Below are 18,883 nucleotides of genomic sequence, written 5' to 3'. Positions count from 1 at the left end.
AGGGAACAGAACACATTTCAGCGCTGTTGAAAACAAACTGATGAAAAATTACTATTAAAAACTGACTGGCTTCCAGCAAACTGATTGTCTTTGTAAATATTTATGGTAATAGTTAAGGTGATGTAGGTCTTCTGGTGCCCCACCCTAAATTCTGTTGGCACAGGATTCATAGTGCATTTTTGACCTTTTACTGGCTATTTCTTTTTCAGCCTAATCCAATGCTGGGTTATATAGCTGCATTTTAATTTTTTCTCTGATGAAACTTGTGGCAAAGACTGCTTTTGTGATTCTAAACTTAATTGTAGAACAGTTAGAACCTATCTGGAAGTACTACTTAAACACTTTTATTAATACTAAGAATGGGATAAGCTTTGCATGTTGCATTTCAGAGACATATTTTTATGGAAATTCCTAAACAGAAAAAAGGTTAAGTAAAAATCCAGCTTAAAGTCTTGATAATGGAAGTCACAGAAGAGGCTTTTTCAAATACAAATAATTCTATATCTGTTTTTTCTGTGCTATATCAATCTCCACCTACACATTCATTTGTTCATCTTACCTTGTGGAGCATGGTGGGAGGAGTGGAGTTTAGCAGTGAATATAGTTTATTCATACTAGTATCCACTCACTGTAGAAGCAAGTAATTTTCCTTGTGATTGAGACAGTACTCCCTTTCAGATTCAATTACAGTAAAGCCTTCTTGCTAAAGCAGTAAAGTGATATATGCCTGAACCTCCAAGGAAGTACAGTGCTGTGCAATGTGACAAAGTTCAGTTCAGACATCAGTGCTCTTAATGGTATATAAAGAATTTCTTCATATGTGGGAGAAGATCTAATGTCAAAGAAGACATTCTTCACTCCCTGCTTCCACCCCAGTAATTTAGCTGGTAGAAATGCCTGGGGATGAAATCTTGTTCCATACCACTCCATCAAACATCTCAATTACTCTGTCAGTTAATAACGTGACACTGAGGGAGATGTCTGACATCCTGTGACTTTTATAAGTAGAAAACCCACTGAACTTCAGTAGTGAGCTTTTGGAATAAAGCTAATGAAAACATGAAGTGCAGTTTTTCTTCCTCTGGATGCAATCCAGCTTTTTCTTACATCTGAATTAGCATGGGTGTGTTCCAGTTCAGGAAGGCTCACAGAAGCTGCTTTCAATACTCAGTGCTAATAACTAGAGATGTGTAACAGGCTTTGTCAGGTTCAAGATTCTTGCTGCCTTTGTCCTGAGAATCATTTACAGCACACCTGTTAGAGCCAAGGGGCTTTTTCTAAATGCAGTGCTACTGCTGTCCTTTATTCAGAATGTTCTTTACCTACTTGCAGCATAAACATTTTTAAAAGCCTTTTTAAACTCATAGAAATATTTGGCATTGGCCAAATACTTTTAATCTGTTCATGCCCTTGAGTTCTTGTGCTAGAAAGTCACTTAGAAAGTCTCTCTATTTACCTTCTCCATTTCAAAGCTCTGATAATAGTGTCTTATTAGCACTGAACTGTGTTTTTGATAAACCACTGCTACAACTCTAAGGTGTTACACTGAGTGATAATAGTTCAGAGCTTATCACTGGGTGCAGTGATAGAGTGCCTTCCTGGTTTGCTGCATTTCATCTAGCCTTTTATCACTTAATTAGTCATTAAATCCTTCTGCTGGTTTTGCTTGACTTTTTTTGTCGGTTTTTTTTTCCTGAATAGCACAGAATCATCAACAGATTTTGGCATCTTGGTATTAGCCCTTTTCCTTTCACTCATATAAATGTATTGAGCGATTTAGACCTTATTTTATATCCCTGTGTGTCTAAACTGATAATCTTTCCCCTGGGAAAATGAAAGCTGTGTTTTTCTAATCTTCATTCCTATTCTGTTTCTTAATCTCTCACTTTTCTATGTAACCTGCATTCTAATTTGTTTAGAGGACTTAAGTGAGAAGTCTTGTTCCCTATCTTTAGAGATGTAAATATGAGCTGGATCCACCTGTCCAACCCAGTAGATCTACTTTTCTTAATTAGGGAAAAAATAGGTTTGTAAATGTTTTTTTGTATCTTCCTTAGTTGGAGAAGCTACTTAACCTATAAAGTTATTTATTAAATGTATTTAAAATCATATCCTGTTTTTGAATGCATAATTTTCTCAGATGTAGTTGAGGTTGTTATTGTTGTTGCTTTCTCGCCTTTTCGCTGCTCTGTTTTTTGTCTTAGTTACATTTATTCAAACAAAAGTATCAGGAAACTACCTCTAAAATTCTATACCTAAACCTAAAATTTGCAAGATTATTTGTAAGACTGCTTGGCTCACTTTGCTGGGCCATCTTGACAACAATTTTCTCCTGTGTCAACTGTCAGATCTTCTTATGGAATAGTGAAAATGGTTATGTATTTTCCTAGGTGTGTGCTCAGTGAGCTTGGAGGAGTGTTCCCACTGGATAGGACGGAAGATATTATTTTGTATTTTGTTGTGCATATGCTCAGCTGTTCCTGACTGTTTTCAGTCAATTCAGGAATACTTCCTGTACTATAAAATGGGAGGGCCAATCCAGAAATCTTGTTTTGTATCTTGTCATCTCGGATCCTTTATTCTTCCCAACACATGAGTTGTATCCTCCTCCTACTGCACATTCCTGTCAATTCTTTTTCTGAGCCCAAATGAATGCATGAAGTCATGATCATATAAAGTGTGTATGGCATACAGGCTTCCTTCATACTCTTTGTGTGGGTGTTGCTTAATGCATTAATCTTTTGTTCAGTAGAGTTTCCGTGAGCTTTAATATTCACTTGTAAAACCTGTAATTTCTTTTAAACTTACATATTTTGTATGAATGCTTCATTGTTGCTTCCTGTCTGAGAAGGTGCTTTCAGTTTTCCTTTTATCCTGTTCTCACTAGGTTTTCACCTTTTCATTCAAAGCACTTAGAAGTCTGCAGCTTGTGTTTGTTTAAAAAAAATTATTTGTTGTGCATGATAGCATGACTGTCATAGGGCTGGCCTCCAATAACTGTGTAAACAAATAAAACCTCAAGCTCAAAAGGCATAAGAAATTGTGATCCTTTAAAATACCTTTTTTTTTTCTTAGTTATTCCTTGTTCATGGTCTTTAACCTCTTGCTTAATCTGGAATTCAGAGGCTGTAGCTGTGACCTAAGAAGAAAGCTGTGTGCACCTGGCCAGGGATGATATTAGCAGCCAAGGGGCTAAAACTCCCTTGAGCTGAGTAAATCCACTGCTGAGAGCTTTAATGTGTTTGTGTTGGTAGGAAAGTAAATCGACAAACACTTTTATTATTCAGCATGCACTCTATTGATTCTTTCTGCCTGAAATAACTTTAGTAGATTTTCTGGAAGGAAGGCAGTGATTCTTAGTGGTTAGAAGAGCACTGAGAAAATTGAGGGTGTCCATCTGATGGGTTGTGTGTATGATCCACTTTGTGTGCCTATATATACAACTAAAAATCTTCCTTCATGTGAAAGGACTATTATGTGCCTTTAAAGATTTCAGAATTCAAGAATGGAAGTGTCACACGCAATGTCACTTAAAATGCTGAGGTTTTGGAAGCAGTGTTTGTCTAAAATGTGCGTAAAAGGTTTTGTTAAGTATGTGATCAGACACTTTGCAGCAAGCCAGCCAACTCCAGTGATGCTCACATGATGTGATTCAGTTTTGTATGTTAAGGGTGTTAAAATTATTGGGAATCTATTGCATCTATTACTGATTTGTATTAGAATACTGGGAAGGAAATCTTGTGTCAACCCCAGTTTACTTTATTTGTCTTTAAAGTCTTTTGCATTGAACATATTTCTTATCCAGATTGTGTAAGTCCATTCTTCAAAACTTTGTATGAATGTTGAAGAGTTGTTGGGTTTTAGTCTTCAATATAGTCCAAAGATGAGGTTTAGATATGTTATTTAATCTTTAACCTGTAATGGCATCTTCCTTTTGTGATTTAAAATTATGAGCATTGGTATCTTACAATCTCATTTGGACTAATCCCCTACTGTGGATTGACTGCCTTTTTGTCTATTAAATGGTTAAATTTCAGGGGTAAGGGACAATAATTGCATCCCAGCAAAGTTTTTAAGAAACTGAAATGTTTCCTTTTTAAACATTTCCTATTTCTAATCAAAACCTAGTAGAAATAGTAAAAATGCCTGCTTGTGACAGAATGAATGCTAAATTCCCATTTGAGCTTACAGCAACAAAGCTGGAATCTTACTTTATATGGTCAATGCGACATGTGTAAAGCTTCAAAAAGTAAGTAGCTGTCTTTCTGTACCATGATTACATTGATGCAGCAAAGTATGATCTGGATCTGCATCTGCATCATACTTTGCAGATCACAAATAATTTTTTTCCATTTTTTTAATGAAACAGAAAAATTAAAGCATGCAGTATGACCTTCCTTTCTGGAAGGTCATTTTATATCTTAAACCTAATAAGAATAAAAAATCCAAAACAAATAAAATTTTATTAATAATGTTATTGTTACAATATCTGTTAACTAGTTTGTGTTGAATGATCTGTCTCTAGGAAAGTAGAACTAACTACATTGGGAACTGATTTATAGAGCAGCCTGATGATGAGCTAAGCTTTACACATTTCTGAGTTCTTGGTGGCAGAGTTGGAACTACAGCAAATATTAAGTACTAACCACCCTTCTACACCCCTGGTCTTAATTTCTTTTATTAATTATGTGCTGTCTTAAACTTTTCTGCTTTCTCTCACCTGCTTTCATTTGAACATTTGAATGGCTGCAGTGCTTGTGAGCCTTGAATGACTGATAGACTTCATTGCCTTGCATTAACACACTTGACACAAAACAGCTAGTGAAGTCAATTTTAATTGTCATAAAAGATATATGAAGTCTTGCAAGTTGAGTGTTCCTGTCTTGTGGAAATTTTTATATTCAAGGCAGAGTTAAATTTGACATTTAAAAGGTATGAGTTCTAAGCAAAGCTGGAAGATAAAAGATTCCACTGACAGCATTTCCATTGCACGACTCTTATGTGGGAGGAATACGCAAGACATTTTCTGACTAAAAACATGCTTAAGAACAAGAGTGATAAGTTACAGTCACCACTTCTTATGGTATTGTTATGTGGGATGCATATACTCTTGTGTAGTTGTTTGTTCAGTGTTGAGCTGAATTGCAAGAATGTGTTGGCCATCCTTGTTCTAAAACACACCTTGACTGTGCTTTGGACCTTTTACCATCAGAGACTGACTGGTATACCCCATGAAAAAGTAGGTTGATAATGGCAGCTGTGAAACTAGTCATTCATGCTTGGCCTGTTTAATTATCCTCTTTCCTAAGCAGAGGAAAAAACATTGCTGGTTACATGAACTGCATATACTAAGATATTCTAAATTTGATCTCCACAGTGTGTTCGTCCACCTTTACCCTACAACTACAGAATCAACCCACAGGCATATTTTTAATTAACTATCTGTTATTTATGTTCATAGGTCACATGTGCAAGTACATAGAATTGATAATTGGGTGGGAGAGATTGGGCAGTAGGTTGAAAATAACTGCAGAAAGTGTTTCTTTCCCCTGGCAGTCAGCTCTGTTAGAACAAACAAGTTCAACTAGTTTACTGCAACCTTTTTGTTTTTCTCATTCAAGGAGGCAGTTCACCATAAGGCTGCACACATTTAATTTTTTCTTTTCTCCCCCCATCTTTGCAAATACCGTTATGTATATGTTAATCTGCAATGTAATTGCAATAAAGTAACTATAGCCTGGTGTTGTAAAACTTTCCCATTTTGTTTCTTCAGCTTTCTTTTGAAGTAGGTTTTCTTATCTAACACATTTTGCTGAGCAAAAAGAGCTAAAAGCGGTCAGAGCTGTGCCATGCTCTTGTGTGTGTCAAGTGGATGGAAAGGAGGAGACTTTGCCATATAAGCTGCCAGACAACTGCCTTTCTTTTTAGAGCTTTTATCAGTTTAGCAAACTGCTTTCCGTAGTTTGTTGTTTTTCTTATGTGTGTAAATTCCACTTTATCATTTAACACTGACTAGGAGGCACGAATGGTGCCTCCTATATTATCCAGAATATCACTGAAATATCTGTGGGGTTTTTCAACATGTAGAAAACCCTGAACAGAAAAAACAGAAGGCATTCCTAAGTCCTCTAGCACAGAAATTTTGATGCAAAAGGGTTTAATGAATTTGAAAGCACAAGAGGAAACAAGAAAAGTACTGCCTTGCCCAGCTTGTTTCATTTGAGTGGGGTAGGTAGATAAATATTTTGTTTCTTTCAAACACTGTGCTCTTTCCTGTAACTTCCTGTTTATTGTGAGCAGAGAGTCCCTGAGTGATGTTTGCTGGTGTTAATGGTGCCATCTGGAAAGCAGGCTTCTGACTTGTTTAGAGTTCAAATTACGTTGGTTATATATCAGGGCAAGGAGATTAGGTAGTTAATTTTGCTGGGATGATGTTTGCCTATTTTACAATAATATTTTTACAGCTTTTTGAAAAGACCAAGTACTAAATGAAAATTATTTTTCATTATGTGCCTTGTTTAGCCAGACAACATGTTATAATCTGGCATTAGAACTTTTCCAAGTAGAACTTGGCAGACAAAACTGTGGCATGGTGAAGAAGAAATCTTACTTCTTTATTTGCTCTTGTTAAATACATCTATTTTAATTAAAGTGTTGGCTTGTATCTTGTTCTTCTTTAAAAATGGTCCCAGCACCAGGGGTGTTAAAGAATGCAAGTGACCCTGTTGTTGAGGAGATCATGTGGGATGGGGTTGATTTCTTCCTTCCTGCCATTTCATGAAGAAGAGCTGGAAGTGCCTGGCCCCTGAGCTGGCAGGGCTCACATTGCTGTGCCCCAGTCAGGCAGGGACTCTGACTTCAGTGGTGCCTGAAAGTCACTTTCCTTCACCTGGAAACTGCTTCCCAAGCACACTTTTCATGCTGCCACTGCCCTCAGGATGTAGCTACAAAGTGCCACAGAGTGTTTGTGTGGAGTAATGTCAGTAGGGGTCAGACTTTGGTGCTTAGTGTGGAATTTGGGTCTGCCTTTCTAACTATAATTTTAGATTGCTTGGTTAGTAAAGCTGTAACTGACTGACTCAGTGGTCAGTTGTCCATTCTTACCCAACTTAAAACATGCCAGTTTTATTGACTTTTCTCTTCAAAATTTTTCCAAACTAATTTATGAGAATCTCATAAAAGAGTAGCAGTCCTGGCCTTCATCAGCTTTGCTATTAACTAATTCTTTATTCATCAAGTAGCACGCAGCATGACGTTGTTTGCAAACACTGGTTATCAGATAAAGCTCTCAAGTTTCTCTTTATGATGGACTGGTGAGCAGTATGATGCTTTTGAAGAAAACCAATTGTTTAAGTCTGTATGTGTTCAGTAGATGGGAAAGAAATAAAATACAGGGTGGAGTGTGGAGAAAAATTTTTAAAAATCAAGGTTTAGCAGTCTAATTGTTGTTAGTTTCTGTATGCTCTAGAGACTGAGGGACTGAGCTTTCAAATACACTGATTAATTTTTCAAAATCCTAGAAAAGGTTCCAGTGCCAAAGAGATTGACAAGTGAAAGACTGAATAGATATCAGCAAAAGAATAGTAATAGTACAAAAGCTGAGCCATATTACATGTTCCACATGTGCTCATATTTATTGTAAGGAGTATTTTATTGAGAAACAAATTTTGTGGAAGTAAATGAGAAACTGTAAACTGTGGCATCCTGTGGCATGTAGCAAATAACAAGGGTAAATATGCTGAAGTACAATACTGAGATGGAGAGTCAATATTGTAATAAGTTAATTTCCACTGTTCTTGAAAACCCTTATGTTGGATTTTTGAGTTATGATCATTTAATTCTTCAACCACATACAGCAACAATTTCAAAAATACTTTAAACTATTGCAACTAAACAATTTTCTTTATCTAATTTATAGAGGGCATGAAGGAAGAACCTGAAGTGCTCTTTGAAGACCTGCTTGAGAGGGCCAAAGCTGGAGAGGCAAAAGCACAAACAGAGGTAATTATATAATTATATATGGTTTTTGTCCAGTCTTGTTTGCTCTTCTTTCCAAAAATAGCACTGCCTGCTGCAGAACTATTATCTCTTCCTCAGTTGAACTCTGTCTGCTTAGATGCTAAACTATTCAAAGGAAGGTGATGCCAGATGGTTTCTCTGCCTTGAGAGAGGCTGCTTCCTTGAGAGTGTGAGTGGCTTCAGGTCCAACTCTTTAGCATGGAAAAGGTACAGACTTGATTTTGCTTTTCTTTTTGTTAAAGAAGCATGTGGGGAGCTGTGCAGACAGGGACTGTTGAATGCTGTAGGTTCAGCACTACTCTGTATACAAAGGTACCAGGGTTCTTAGGCTGCACTCTGGAGGAAGCTGCCATTGAGCTGCTTTAGCAGGGACAGAGGTTGGTTGTTGATGTTTTGCTCATATACCATTTCTCTGCTCAATTACACATTTTAGAAAAGAACCCCCATGTTTATTGAAATCTTTTACTTATTTAATGGCAGATAAAATTGAATTAATAGTATCAGTTCTGTCCTGCATTTGTTAGCACTTCAGGTTTTCCCTTAGGTTTTAGAAAAATTGTACCAGTTTTCCACTGCATTCTATTGCCTGGTATAGTGGTCTAGTATAAATAGCTTAACATTTTCTGGAAGGATTTTAATTTGTGTTTAACCTGGTTAGTGTTGTACTTGAACATTCTTTTCAAAATTCAGCTTTGATGCTAAATAGGAATGGTTGCAGTCTCCTACATGCTCATTGCTGATTTAGATTTTTTTCCCCAACAATCCTATTGTAAATAAAAATCAGAGGTGAGGATGGGAAAATAATTCTTTTATAGCTGGTAAAAAAAAAAAAAGGCATTGCTGGCTTGTTCTCCATCCCTTATCAACTTGTTTGAGGGGCAAGCTGACCTTGGAGTTGTAACCTGAGATAGTAACAAATTCCTCACTTTGAAACAGCTGGTGGCTTTGTGGAGGATGAAACATTATCCTTGAGGGAACCATTGCTGTAAAATCCATCTTTTGGCTCTATTCCTCCACATGTAAGAAAGCAAAGTCCATAATATTATTTCAGGCTATAATTTCCAGTTGAGTAAGAATACTCAGAAATACTTACATAATCTAAGTCTGTGATGCATACATATGTATATATAAATGATGGGGGTTTTCTCCTTCACTATTAATTCCACTTTCATTCTCTTCCTTTATCTCTATAACTGTGTACATTTTCTACTCCCACACAATAATAGGGTTCTTACCATAAAAAGATACAGCATACAATTTTTCTTCAGTATGCACTCAGGATGAATTGACTGCCTGAAATGGAGCCTAAAATACAGTAATTTCTTTTTTTTATGCATTCACATTTCTTGTTATTGTGGAGAGAGAATTAGGTTTTTGTTTTTAAAACCCAAAAAGAAATTTATTTCTTCTCTATGGTTGAATACATTCCTTTAGAATCAATTAGAAAAATGTATTTTAATTTCTCACATTTGTAGGAGCATGAATGAGATGCTGAGATGCCACTTTTGTGCTGTTTGTTAACCACTACAAAGTCAAACACAAGAAATCAGCTGGTTCAATGGCTTGTAGTTATTTTATTATTCTGTGTTTATTCAAAAATAATTCTGCAATGCCTGTGGAAATAAATGCACTCTGAGTGGCTGTCAACATGAATTACTGTAACTCTATATATATATATATTTAAATTGAGAAATAACTGTATGGCAGTTGCATAAATGAAACACCCACAGCAGGAATTCTGTAATGGAGAAAAGGCAGTTCTGTGTCTTTAACCAGAGGATGTCTGCAAGGGGACATCTTGCTTGAGATGACCACCTCACTTAGCAAAGCCAGAGATGGGAGCAACCTTTAGACAAGTCTGTGTTAGGCTGTTACCAAGTATGACTTTATTGCACTCTCTCAGCTCATGAGAAAGAGAGAATCCCAGACTACTTAAATGACAGATTTGAGGTTAACACTGTTTCCCATCCATTCTTTCTCCTTTGACTGCTACAGGCCAGAGCTTTGCAGCCATTTTCAGGTGGTTTGATGTAGGAGCATTGCTGTTAGAACCACAGACAAGCCAAAAAGCATTTCAGACATAAAACAGGTTATGCTACCATTTTGCTTGTGCTATGTGCGTTCTGTGCTATGACTAGTCACACAAAGTGTTAGTTGATGTTGCAATACATGTTTCTGTATATAAATGGTCCCTAGAAACTTAAGAGCTGTGTGATTAAGTGTTGCTACTCTTGAAGTTTTGCTCAAAATCACAATGGCTATAAATATAAACCTGCTTAAGAAACAGCTGTTCTTGTCAGATGGATGTTATTTGCCATGTAACTTGTTCAAGCAATTCCTTTCTTAAATAAATAGCTGTAGGTACATCTGCAGTTGAATGACAGATTGCCATGCAATTGCTGAAAGATTTTTTTTTTTTGGTCTCATACACTCTTGGTGTGCACCTCCCCTTGAACTCAGGCATGACTTTGTAATCAATGTTTGGATTATCTAGTCCAATTTTCTCCTTATTTCTGTATAGTTTTGGATAGCTTCACTGTATGTGCTATGGATTTAATGTCTACCCAATAACTCTCTGTGTGGAAGTTGTTGAAACACTCACTGAAGTGTATGAAACCAGTTAAATGGCCAGAGAAATAAACGTTACTGGGAGAAGAAGAAAGACCTTTCTGTCTTATATGATATTATATATCGTGTATGTGTGTGTTTATATATATATACACACACATTTATATATATATGCATTTATTTTATATATATATATAATTAATATATCTATTATATCACTGCATTTAATCTACATAAGGGTAACGTGATTTATTAATCTTTCAACAATATTTCTTTAGTCACCTTTATTGGCTGTAACAAATGCTGCAGTAACAAAAGTTTCAGAGAACCTTTCAAACAGGGTTTTTTGTTCCAGCAGATAATATTGTGGATTTTAAAAGCTGTTAAGGTATTGCATTAATTGCTTCTAGAATGTTGCTGAATGAAGTAACATTACAGAGAGAGGGGGGAGTACAGCGAGCCAAGCAAAAACATCTTCCACATTCTTGAGGTATGCAGATAAAATGTCCAGTAGTTCTGGTAATTTTCTGCCATTTCACTTCTTAAGGCCTTGTCTTGTGATAAACAGAAGTGTTTCATATTGTTGCACAAATATATTTACTAGTACATTTTCATATATTTTAATTTTTAGAAGGAAGAAAAAGGGTGGTGGTTTTTTCTTACCTGTAAAACAGTAATATAGACACCTGCTTGGTAATTTCTGTAATCCTGAATAGGAGTATTTTTATAAGCTTTTTCAGTGGATTTGTTTGATGCTTAAGCAGTATTAGTTTTATTTCATTCACCAAATAATCATGAGTTTGCTTTGATCTTTGATCTTTTTGGAGTGAGTCAGGGATTGCCCTTCTTGAAGCCTGCTTCCATGTCAAGGCCTTGTCAATAGCTTCATCTGAATTTCTGATTATATTACACTTACTTACTCTGTCTCTAAAAGGAAACTAGCAGTATTGTCTGGTTGCTGTTGTAGGAGGAAAAGAATTCAAGAAAACTTTAAACACTCTGAGCTTCACTTGATTCTGCCAGATGCCTGAACACCAACAGCAACTGATTCACTGACCTGGCCAAATGTGTTGCAATTCCTTCTTGCTTCAAGTTCTTCCAGATCTTTCCAATCAGAAGATCAGCTTACAACTATGTTCTTTAGTGCTAGGAGCAAATGTTTTGACCTTTTGTTCAGAGAGAATTTATCTTAGCTGAGTTCTAGGGGGCTGAGAAGGAAGAAGGGAGAAAGACATAAGGACAAAGTAGAGTATATTTCAGTAATTGAAGCAATTTTGTTTCCTATTTATTATAGGTGGGGAAGCACTTCCTGAAATTAGCAGAAGAGGAGGATGAAGAACTCAACAATTGTAGTGCAGTTGACTGGTTCATCCTTGCTGCTAAGCAAGGTCGAAGAGAAGCTGTCAAACTCCTGCGCAGATGCCTGGAAGACAGAAGAGGTATGGGCTCTCTGAGGCTTCCTGCTTGCACTTCCCACATTATCTGAAACAATACTGTATTCCTTTTAACTCTGAAAAGAGTGGTTAAGGTATGATGGAAATTATCATGGCAAAATGGCGTGAGCAGTTGCTAACAGATTGTTAAAACAGGTAATTTAAAAACCACTAATTATCAATACTGCTTATTAAAGCATTTTTGTTAGTTATTTGCTTGAATTTCTTCATGAAATCCGTGCATGTTCTTCTCGTCCTAACCTTTCATGGAAGCTGCTTTTCTTTGACTCTGAGGAGCATATGTAGCCACACACCAGCTACATATCTGCTGTTGTTTCATTCTTTTACCCCCCTCCAACCTCTCTTCTAATTGGTCATGTTCACTGTCTTCTCCCACTTTACGATTCTTATCTTCCTTCATGTTACTTCTCATGCTTGGAATGGTCTCTTCTGGTCCACCAACTATCTGAACTCTTATGAGGGGGGAAAAAACCCAACAAAACAAAAAAGAAAACCAACTTTTAATCAGTTCTTGGTGCCCTTGCATGTCACCCATGCCTGTCTGCACTACCTTTTGCCTGATCCACTGTACTTCAAAAGTTGAAGCAAGACATAGTATAATGCATGTCTTGCACATCTTTGAAGTACAGTTTAAACTTAGATTTTGATAAGCAATGGACACAGAAGGACATTTGAGTAATTTACTTGGGGGTCAGAATGTGACTGAAACTTGAGAAGCTTCAGACTAAACTGTGAAAAATAAATTGTGAGAAAATCTATCATTTCTGCATAGGTGTGGGATGAGCGTGTAATGTATTTTTTCTTTTCTTGAGGCATAACTTCTGAGAATGAGGAAGAAGTGAAAAAGTTAACATCTGAGACTGACTTGGAGAGGGCTGTTCGAAAAGCTGCCTTGGTTATGTACTGGAAATTAAATCCAAAAAAGAAGAAGCAATTAGCTGTTTCTGAGCTTCTGGAAAATGTTGGGCAAGTTGACAATGAAGGTTTGTTCATGAATTGAATTATGGTATTGATAAAATACAAACTTATAGGCACAGTACAGCTCGAAACCTAAAGGGCTTTATGAACAATCAGGAATGAGATAATAGTAAATGTACAATCTACTTAAGATAATGTAACTCTCTCAAAGACTAACTCTCTTTAATAACTATACTATCTGGACCAACACTTGCTCTAGGTTGTGCAAGTGAGCACTTGTTCAATTGATCATATATTTAAAATATATTTATTTATCACTCATTGTCTTTGGAAAATAGATATTTTATGGCTCTGCTCTATTTGATTTTTTTTTTCTCTAACAGTCATCTTGATGATACCTCACTAGATGTTTCAATTTACAGATTCAGTCTTCAAGACATTCTGCCACTACAGCACTAAATGTTAGCTGTGGCAGTCCTGTTTCTTTTTCTAGTACAGTAACGGGAATATAGAAAACTAGCCACTTGTTATCTGCTTCTCTGTAAGTTTGTCTTTTCCTTACTTTGTGGAAATATCATTCCCCAGATGTTTGATCACTTTAATTGACTGCTTTGACTTCTGTTATTGAAACAGATGGAGGGAAGCAGCCTGGCCCAGTCCCAAAGTCTGTGCAGAAGCAGAGAAGGATGCTGGAGAGATTGGTGAACAGTGAATGTGAGTACATGCTGCTGCTTTCAGTCTTGGCCAGGGACTTTAGTTTCTAGTTTGCTTTGGTAAAGAATTTTGTGTTGCCAGAGTAAGAATGTTTGAAGGTTTGGATTGCTGATAGTGTCAGTTTATTCTGTGTGGAAAACAAATAACTGATCTGCATATGAATTCACAGAAGACATCATCATTGCAGTCAACTACTAAAGGCAGTTGGCCTGTCATTTGTTATTTTCATATTCTTGCCCTTTCAGCACTCAAAATGCTATTCAGCAAAGAAAATTCTCACCTTCAATATTTTTTTACTTTAGTTCTAAATGCAGTAGTGTTTCTGATTACAGTGAGGGAATGAATTATGCACCAATTTAGTGCAGACAGATCCTTCATTCTATTTGCCTTGCTTCCGTTTGCTCTTCCCTTTTAATTAATATTTGTCTTTTCATATTTGTTCAATGAATGAATTAGGAAAGATGCACCAAGATACTTCTTTCATTATTTACAGCAGCTTAATTCATGTATTGTGAAGAATTAAACCCCTTAACACACACAGGGTCAGGTTTGTAGACCTAAGTCTGTGAGTTTTGTAAGGTTTGATGAGGTGGGAATTGGAAATTAAAGTTCTTAGTCTGGAATAACTGTTAGAAATACTGATGTGCTTTTGGGCTTTTAGGAGGAAAGTGTTATATTAAGAAAATGAATTATCAGCAATGCAGCTTGTGTAGTTTTTCAAGAATAATATTTAACATAAGGTTCAATTTCTCATTGTCAGGAAAACCTCAATTTCTTGAAATGCACTAAGTCATATGGAATAGGTCCTGTGCAATCTAGATCAATACTTGAAGAGCAGTTTTAAATGTCACACAGCATGTTATTTACTAATACATCTGTAGTTAAGATTATGTGGAACAGAAACGTCATACATGGAATAGGGAGTCAGATCTGGAGCTTTGGAGGTTTAAACTCCTTGAAAGATTAGATTTACATTTCATTAGGTAAATTTGGCTTTTACCCTCAAGGATTGTGTTTGTTACACAAGTGACTTGAAAAATAGCACTCCTAAGAAGAGTAGAGTATTTTAGTTTTCATTAGCTTTCACAGAAGTAAAAGAGCAACAGGAGCACGCGCCTGTGTGAGAATAAGGGATTAAGGGATGTGAGAAATAATATTTTGGAAAGCAAGCTTGCGGTCCTATCAGACCTTCAGACCTTCTGTGAGACTATGTCAGCTGTTTTTGTGACTTGGCTGCCACCTCTGGCAAACTAGAAGTAGTCCTTCAAGGACAAGACTGTTGAATTTCATTGTCCAGTCATTGTATCATAATGCAGATGTATTTGGGTTCATAGGAGCTGTGTTGCATTGGGGTTCTTTCCACCCTTTTAGGTGAACTGGCACATGCTGCTACAAGTGAGTGCACAGCAAGTCATTTTGTTCTGGATTCTTCAGTAATTCAGAGTTATCAGTAAAGGAACTGGAAAATATAAATTTATTTTTTAAGGCTTAAATTACAGATAAAATAGCAGGGCAGTAAGTGAACCTATTTGTAAGTGTAGGCAGAAATTGATGTGAATTGATTCCTTTTCCTAGGATGGATGGGGGAGGCAGGGCAATTTGTCATAAATATTATAGGTAAAAGTTATGTTAAATTAGGGTATAGTTCAATTATATTGTATTAATTATGTTATCATAATTGTATTATGTTAAGGGGGGGGGGGTAATTAGAACCTTCTAGGAGAAGGGCCCAGGGTTTGGTGGAAGGGCGCTCTGGCAGGGCAGGGCGAGGTCAAAGAGGGATTGGATGGAAGAGCTGACCAATCATACGAAGCCCTGCAGAAACGATTGGTCCAGAATGAACGGCGTTAAAGGCCAATGAGAAGCCTGGAAATGGACCAATCACCATGCGGATCCAAAAGGGACCAATCCTGGACTCGAAGGGGGCTCTAAATGGGGAGAGTTGGGTGGGGTCAGGGTTCTTGTTTTTGGAAACTTGTTTTGTGGGGAGAGCCCAGTGCCCTTGGGAATAGCGCACTGTTCTGGTTTTGGTTCGCTTTGTGGGTGCTTGGGCTTATGCTAGGTACTCTGTTCCTAGCAGCTGTTTTAATAAACGAGAACCTCTTTTTCTAGAGAAAGTTTGGCCTCGTTCGTATTCATAGCAATAACCAAATTGAAAAAAATCTATGAATAATAAAGTAGAATCTACAAAATACACTTCTTATATCAATTTAAAGGACACTTGGGTGACAAAATACTAGAGACATTTAAAAATGAAAAATTTTCATCAAACAGTTAAAGTAGGAGGTAAGATATTACTTCTTCTCTAAAGAGCTTTTGCCTTTTCATGGAGGAACAAGAAAACTATGGCTCTTGAGCATTTATTTCTCTGACTCATTTTCTTCATTTATTTTGCCAGAAGGAGTTTTTTCTTTCAGTGTTAGTATATTGCCAATACTTGGAAGGTAATTTTTAAGCCAGATACGTGTTTGCAGATATCTGATCTGGGTTGTCCTTAATGGAGGTATAAACAGAAAATTAGAGGTGACATTGTCAATGGGCAGTTGTTGCATGCCTGAGAGGGTGCATGTCGTTGCAGTGGATAGGCCATCTATACATAGTAAGTTAATAACTTCTTCCTTCTCAGGATGTCCCGTGATCCTGTAAAAGTGCTGTTAAGGTATTTTTATGAGGTTCTAATGTGTCTGCTTGCTGATTCTACATGAATAAGAATATTTCAGCACTGCGTATTTTTTCCCAATAAGACAGTAAATTTAGATGACCTTTCATAGTAGGCTTAATCTGAAGCCCACCAAAACACCTAAAAAGTCTCACAGATTTCTTGATGCAAGTAAAGTTGCCTTACAGTCTGTGAATAATTAAAATAGTTAGCAAAAATTAATCCTTTCTTGTTTCTTGGGAGGCATGCCAGATGGTATTTGTGGGACATAAGGGTTCATGCATGGAGGAGGAGAAGTAGTAAAAGCCCAAACTATAGGCAGCATCTATATTGTGAGATTAAACCAAAAGATAAGACTGTAAGATGATGATTTTCTGTTGAACTCCTTAACATTCCTCTTCCTCTAGTATGTATCTTGAGACAAATACTTCATTTTGCTATATATCTCCAGTGTTTTCAGTTTTAAATATGGACATATTTATGTGTTGCTTCTATAAATGTAGCATATTTAAATTAAAAATTTTCTAGGCCCAAACACATTAATCCTCTGATTTTTAATTTAATGAAGCAGTTATCTGTTTTTTTAAAATCTTAAATTAGTAAGCAAGCCAGCTTTCATATCTTTGCATCAGATAACTAGTTAAATTTATTGCGTAGGAGGTGTGTTACAGATTTTTGTCATTCAGTTATTTCAAGTATACACCAATTTGCTTTAGTTTATGGGAAAGAAATTGCTGTTAATTATTCTCCTTCACAAACTTGCATCAAGCTTGTCTGCCATAGAAATTAGTTAATCCATGCTAGTGTAGAGAACTGGGTGCAAAGAGTTTGAACCAGCATATAAATCATCTTCTGTCCTGCCATTTCCCTGTTTTCAGTAGTAGCCCATGCCTCCCTTATACACACTGAAGTGAATAAGGATCTTCCAGGGTGGAGGGATGATTTTTGTCTCTATGTAAACAGAGCAAAATCTGTTTTGTTGCTGGTAGCTGTTTTAGATCACAGTTGATACAGTTTGGAGGAGGCCCGTTGTATAGTCATATAGCATATTAAATTAATACACTTTAAGTAATCCATATTTAGTCTCATAGATGTCATAATTGTGTATTTCCCATAATTATGTCTGTAACTTCTGAACTCAGAAAAATGACTGCTAAATAACAAATCAGAAGTCCATGTTTCAGTTGATGACATGCAGATAATTCATTACTGCTTCAGTACAATCTCTTTCCAATGCAGCTGTTGAATATTTCTCTTAAGTGGATACAATAGTCTTATGATTTAAAACTGTCGCCTAAGCCAGTAGTCTCTTTTCCTGTGGAATCCTTGCAGATAAGCTACATTCACTCACTCTGTTATTCTACTTATCAGTATAATAAACTTATCTGCTGATCTGATAAGATGTTGAGTATTATACATGTTGCTGTCACAAGGAGATTTTTGTTTTCAGCAGAAATCTCAGGATAAGTTGCAAGGTAAACCTATGTTGTCAGTAGTTCAGTTTTTGTAGACTAGATTCTGGCAGGAAAGAAAATTAATATTCCAATTCATAATCAATGCAGTGTTGTGATAAAATTTACTCCAAATTTTTATTTTATCTTTTTAGCTAAAAAATTTATTGCTTTGGATGACTTTGTTGAAATTACCAAGAAGTACGCAAAGGGAATCATCCCATCCAACCTGATTATGCAGGAAGAGGAAGATGATGAGTTGGCAGGGAAGAGTCCTGAAGAGTTACCCCTACGACTGAAGGTAAAAAGGCAGTATGGAACAGCTTATGTTGAATGGCCTCTTAAGCATCACAGACAAAACCAGGAGTGACTTGCACTTCTCTCTCAATGCTGATGTTTAGTCTGTGTAGAACACCACAAGAATTGTGGCTGTAATTTCTTTTTGGACTTGACTTCATATATATGTTTCAAGTTTGGTGTATATGAGTCACATATTTAAAAGAAAGGAACAACAGTTTTCCCTGTAAAGGGTCAATCTACCTTTGTTACATCTTCAGTGAGGATTTAAATGTACCTGTCATCACTGCCCTGTTTTTATTATAGATGTTGTTATATGCTTCATATCTTTCTAATTTAAACAGGAGCAGGCAGGTGGGAAAAATTATCAATAGCATGAAAAGGTTCTGTTACGATGGAATTCAAGAAAGATGAAACTTGCTGTTAGCTTCTACACTGATACTTCTCTAGACATTTCCCCTTCTCTAGGAGGGAGAAGGGGAAATAAAGGTACATGCCTTCAATACTGGCATACAAATTTTAGGCAAGGTAGGGGGTGTGTGGTTGCTGACCTGAGTTTTTGCTGTAAGTTTGTTGCCCATTACCTTATTGCAGGGGTGGGGAAAAAGAAGGGAATGAGTGAAAGGTGTCTCTTTCCAAGTATTTGCATGGCTAATAGTCTGAAAGAGTTGCTTTTATGAAGAACAGAGGTGCCTTCACAAATTAACAAATTTTGGCCAAATCACTGGGGCATGTGCTGTCCCAGTTCATCACAGTGCCACAGGTATTTGCTGGAACATTCTTGGCTTTTCCCCTTGAACTAA

At 36.6% G+C, this 18,883-nt stretch overlaps 1 protein-coding gene across 3 annotated transcripts in view; it reads left to right on the top strand.

Moving 5' to 3' along the window:
• WFS1 (wolframin ER transmembrane glycoprotein) overlaps positions 1-18,883 on the top strand; it is a 46,580-nt gene that overhangs the window by 10,872 nt on the left and 16,825 nt on the right. For all 3 annotated transcript variants that reach the window (XM_074541721.1, XM_074541720.1, XM_074541722.1), the window contains exons 3-7: positions 7,919-8,001; positions 11,882-12,026; positions 12,854-13,024; positions 13,593-13,673; positions 17,939-18,084. In XM_074541721.1, the coding sequence (XP_074397822.1) occupies positions 7,919-8,001; positions 11,882-12,026; positions 12,854-13,024; positions 13,593-13,673; positions 17,939-18,084 (626 nt within the window). The remainder of the gene's footprint in view (positions 1-7,918; positions 8,002-11,881; positions 12,027-12,853; positions 13,025-13,592; positions 13,674-17,938; positions 18,085-18,883) is intronic.

The sequence above is a fragment of the Zonotrichia albicollis genome, chromosome 5 (genome assembly GCF_047830755.1).
Source record: "Zonotrichia albicollis isolate bZonAlb1 chromosome 5, bZonAlb1.hap1, whole genome shotgun sequence".
Classification (NCBI taxonomy): Eukaryota; Metazoa; Chordata; class Aves; order Passeriformes; family Passerellidae; genus Zonotrichia; species Zonotrichia albicollis.
Note: the sequence above shows the minus strand (reverse complement) of the source record. Positions and strands in the feature narration are given on the sequence as shown.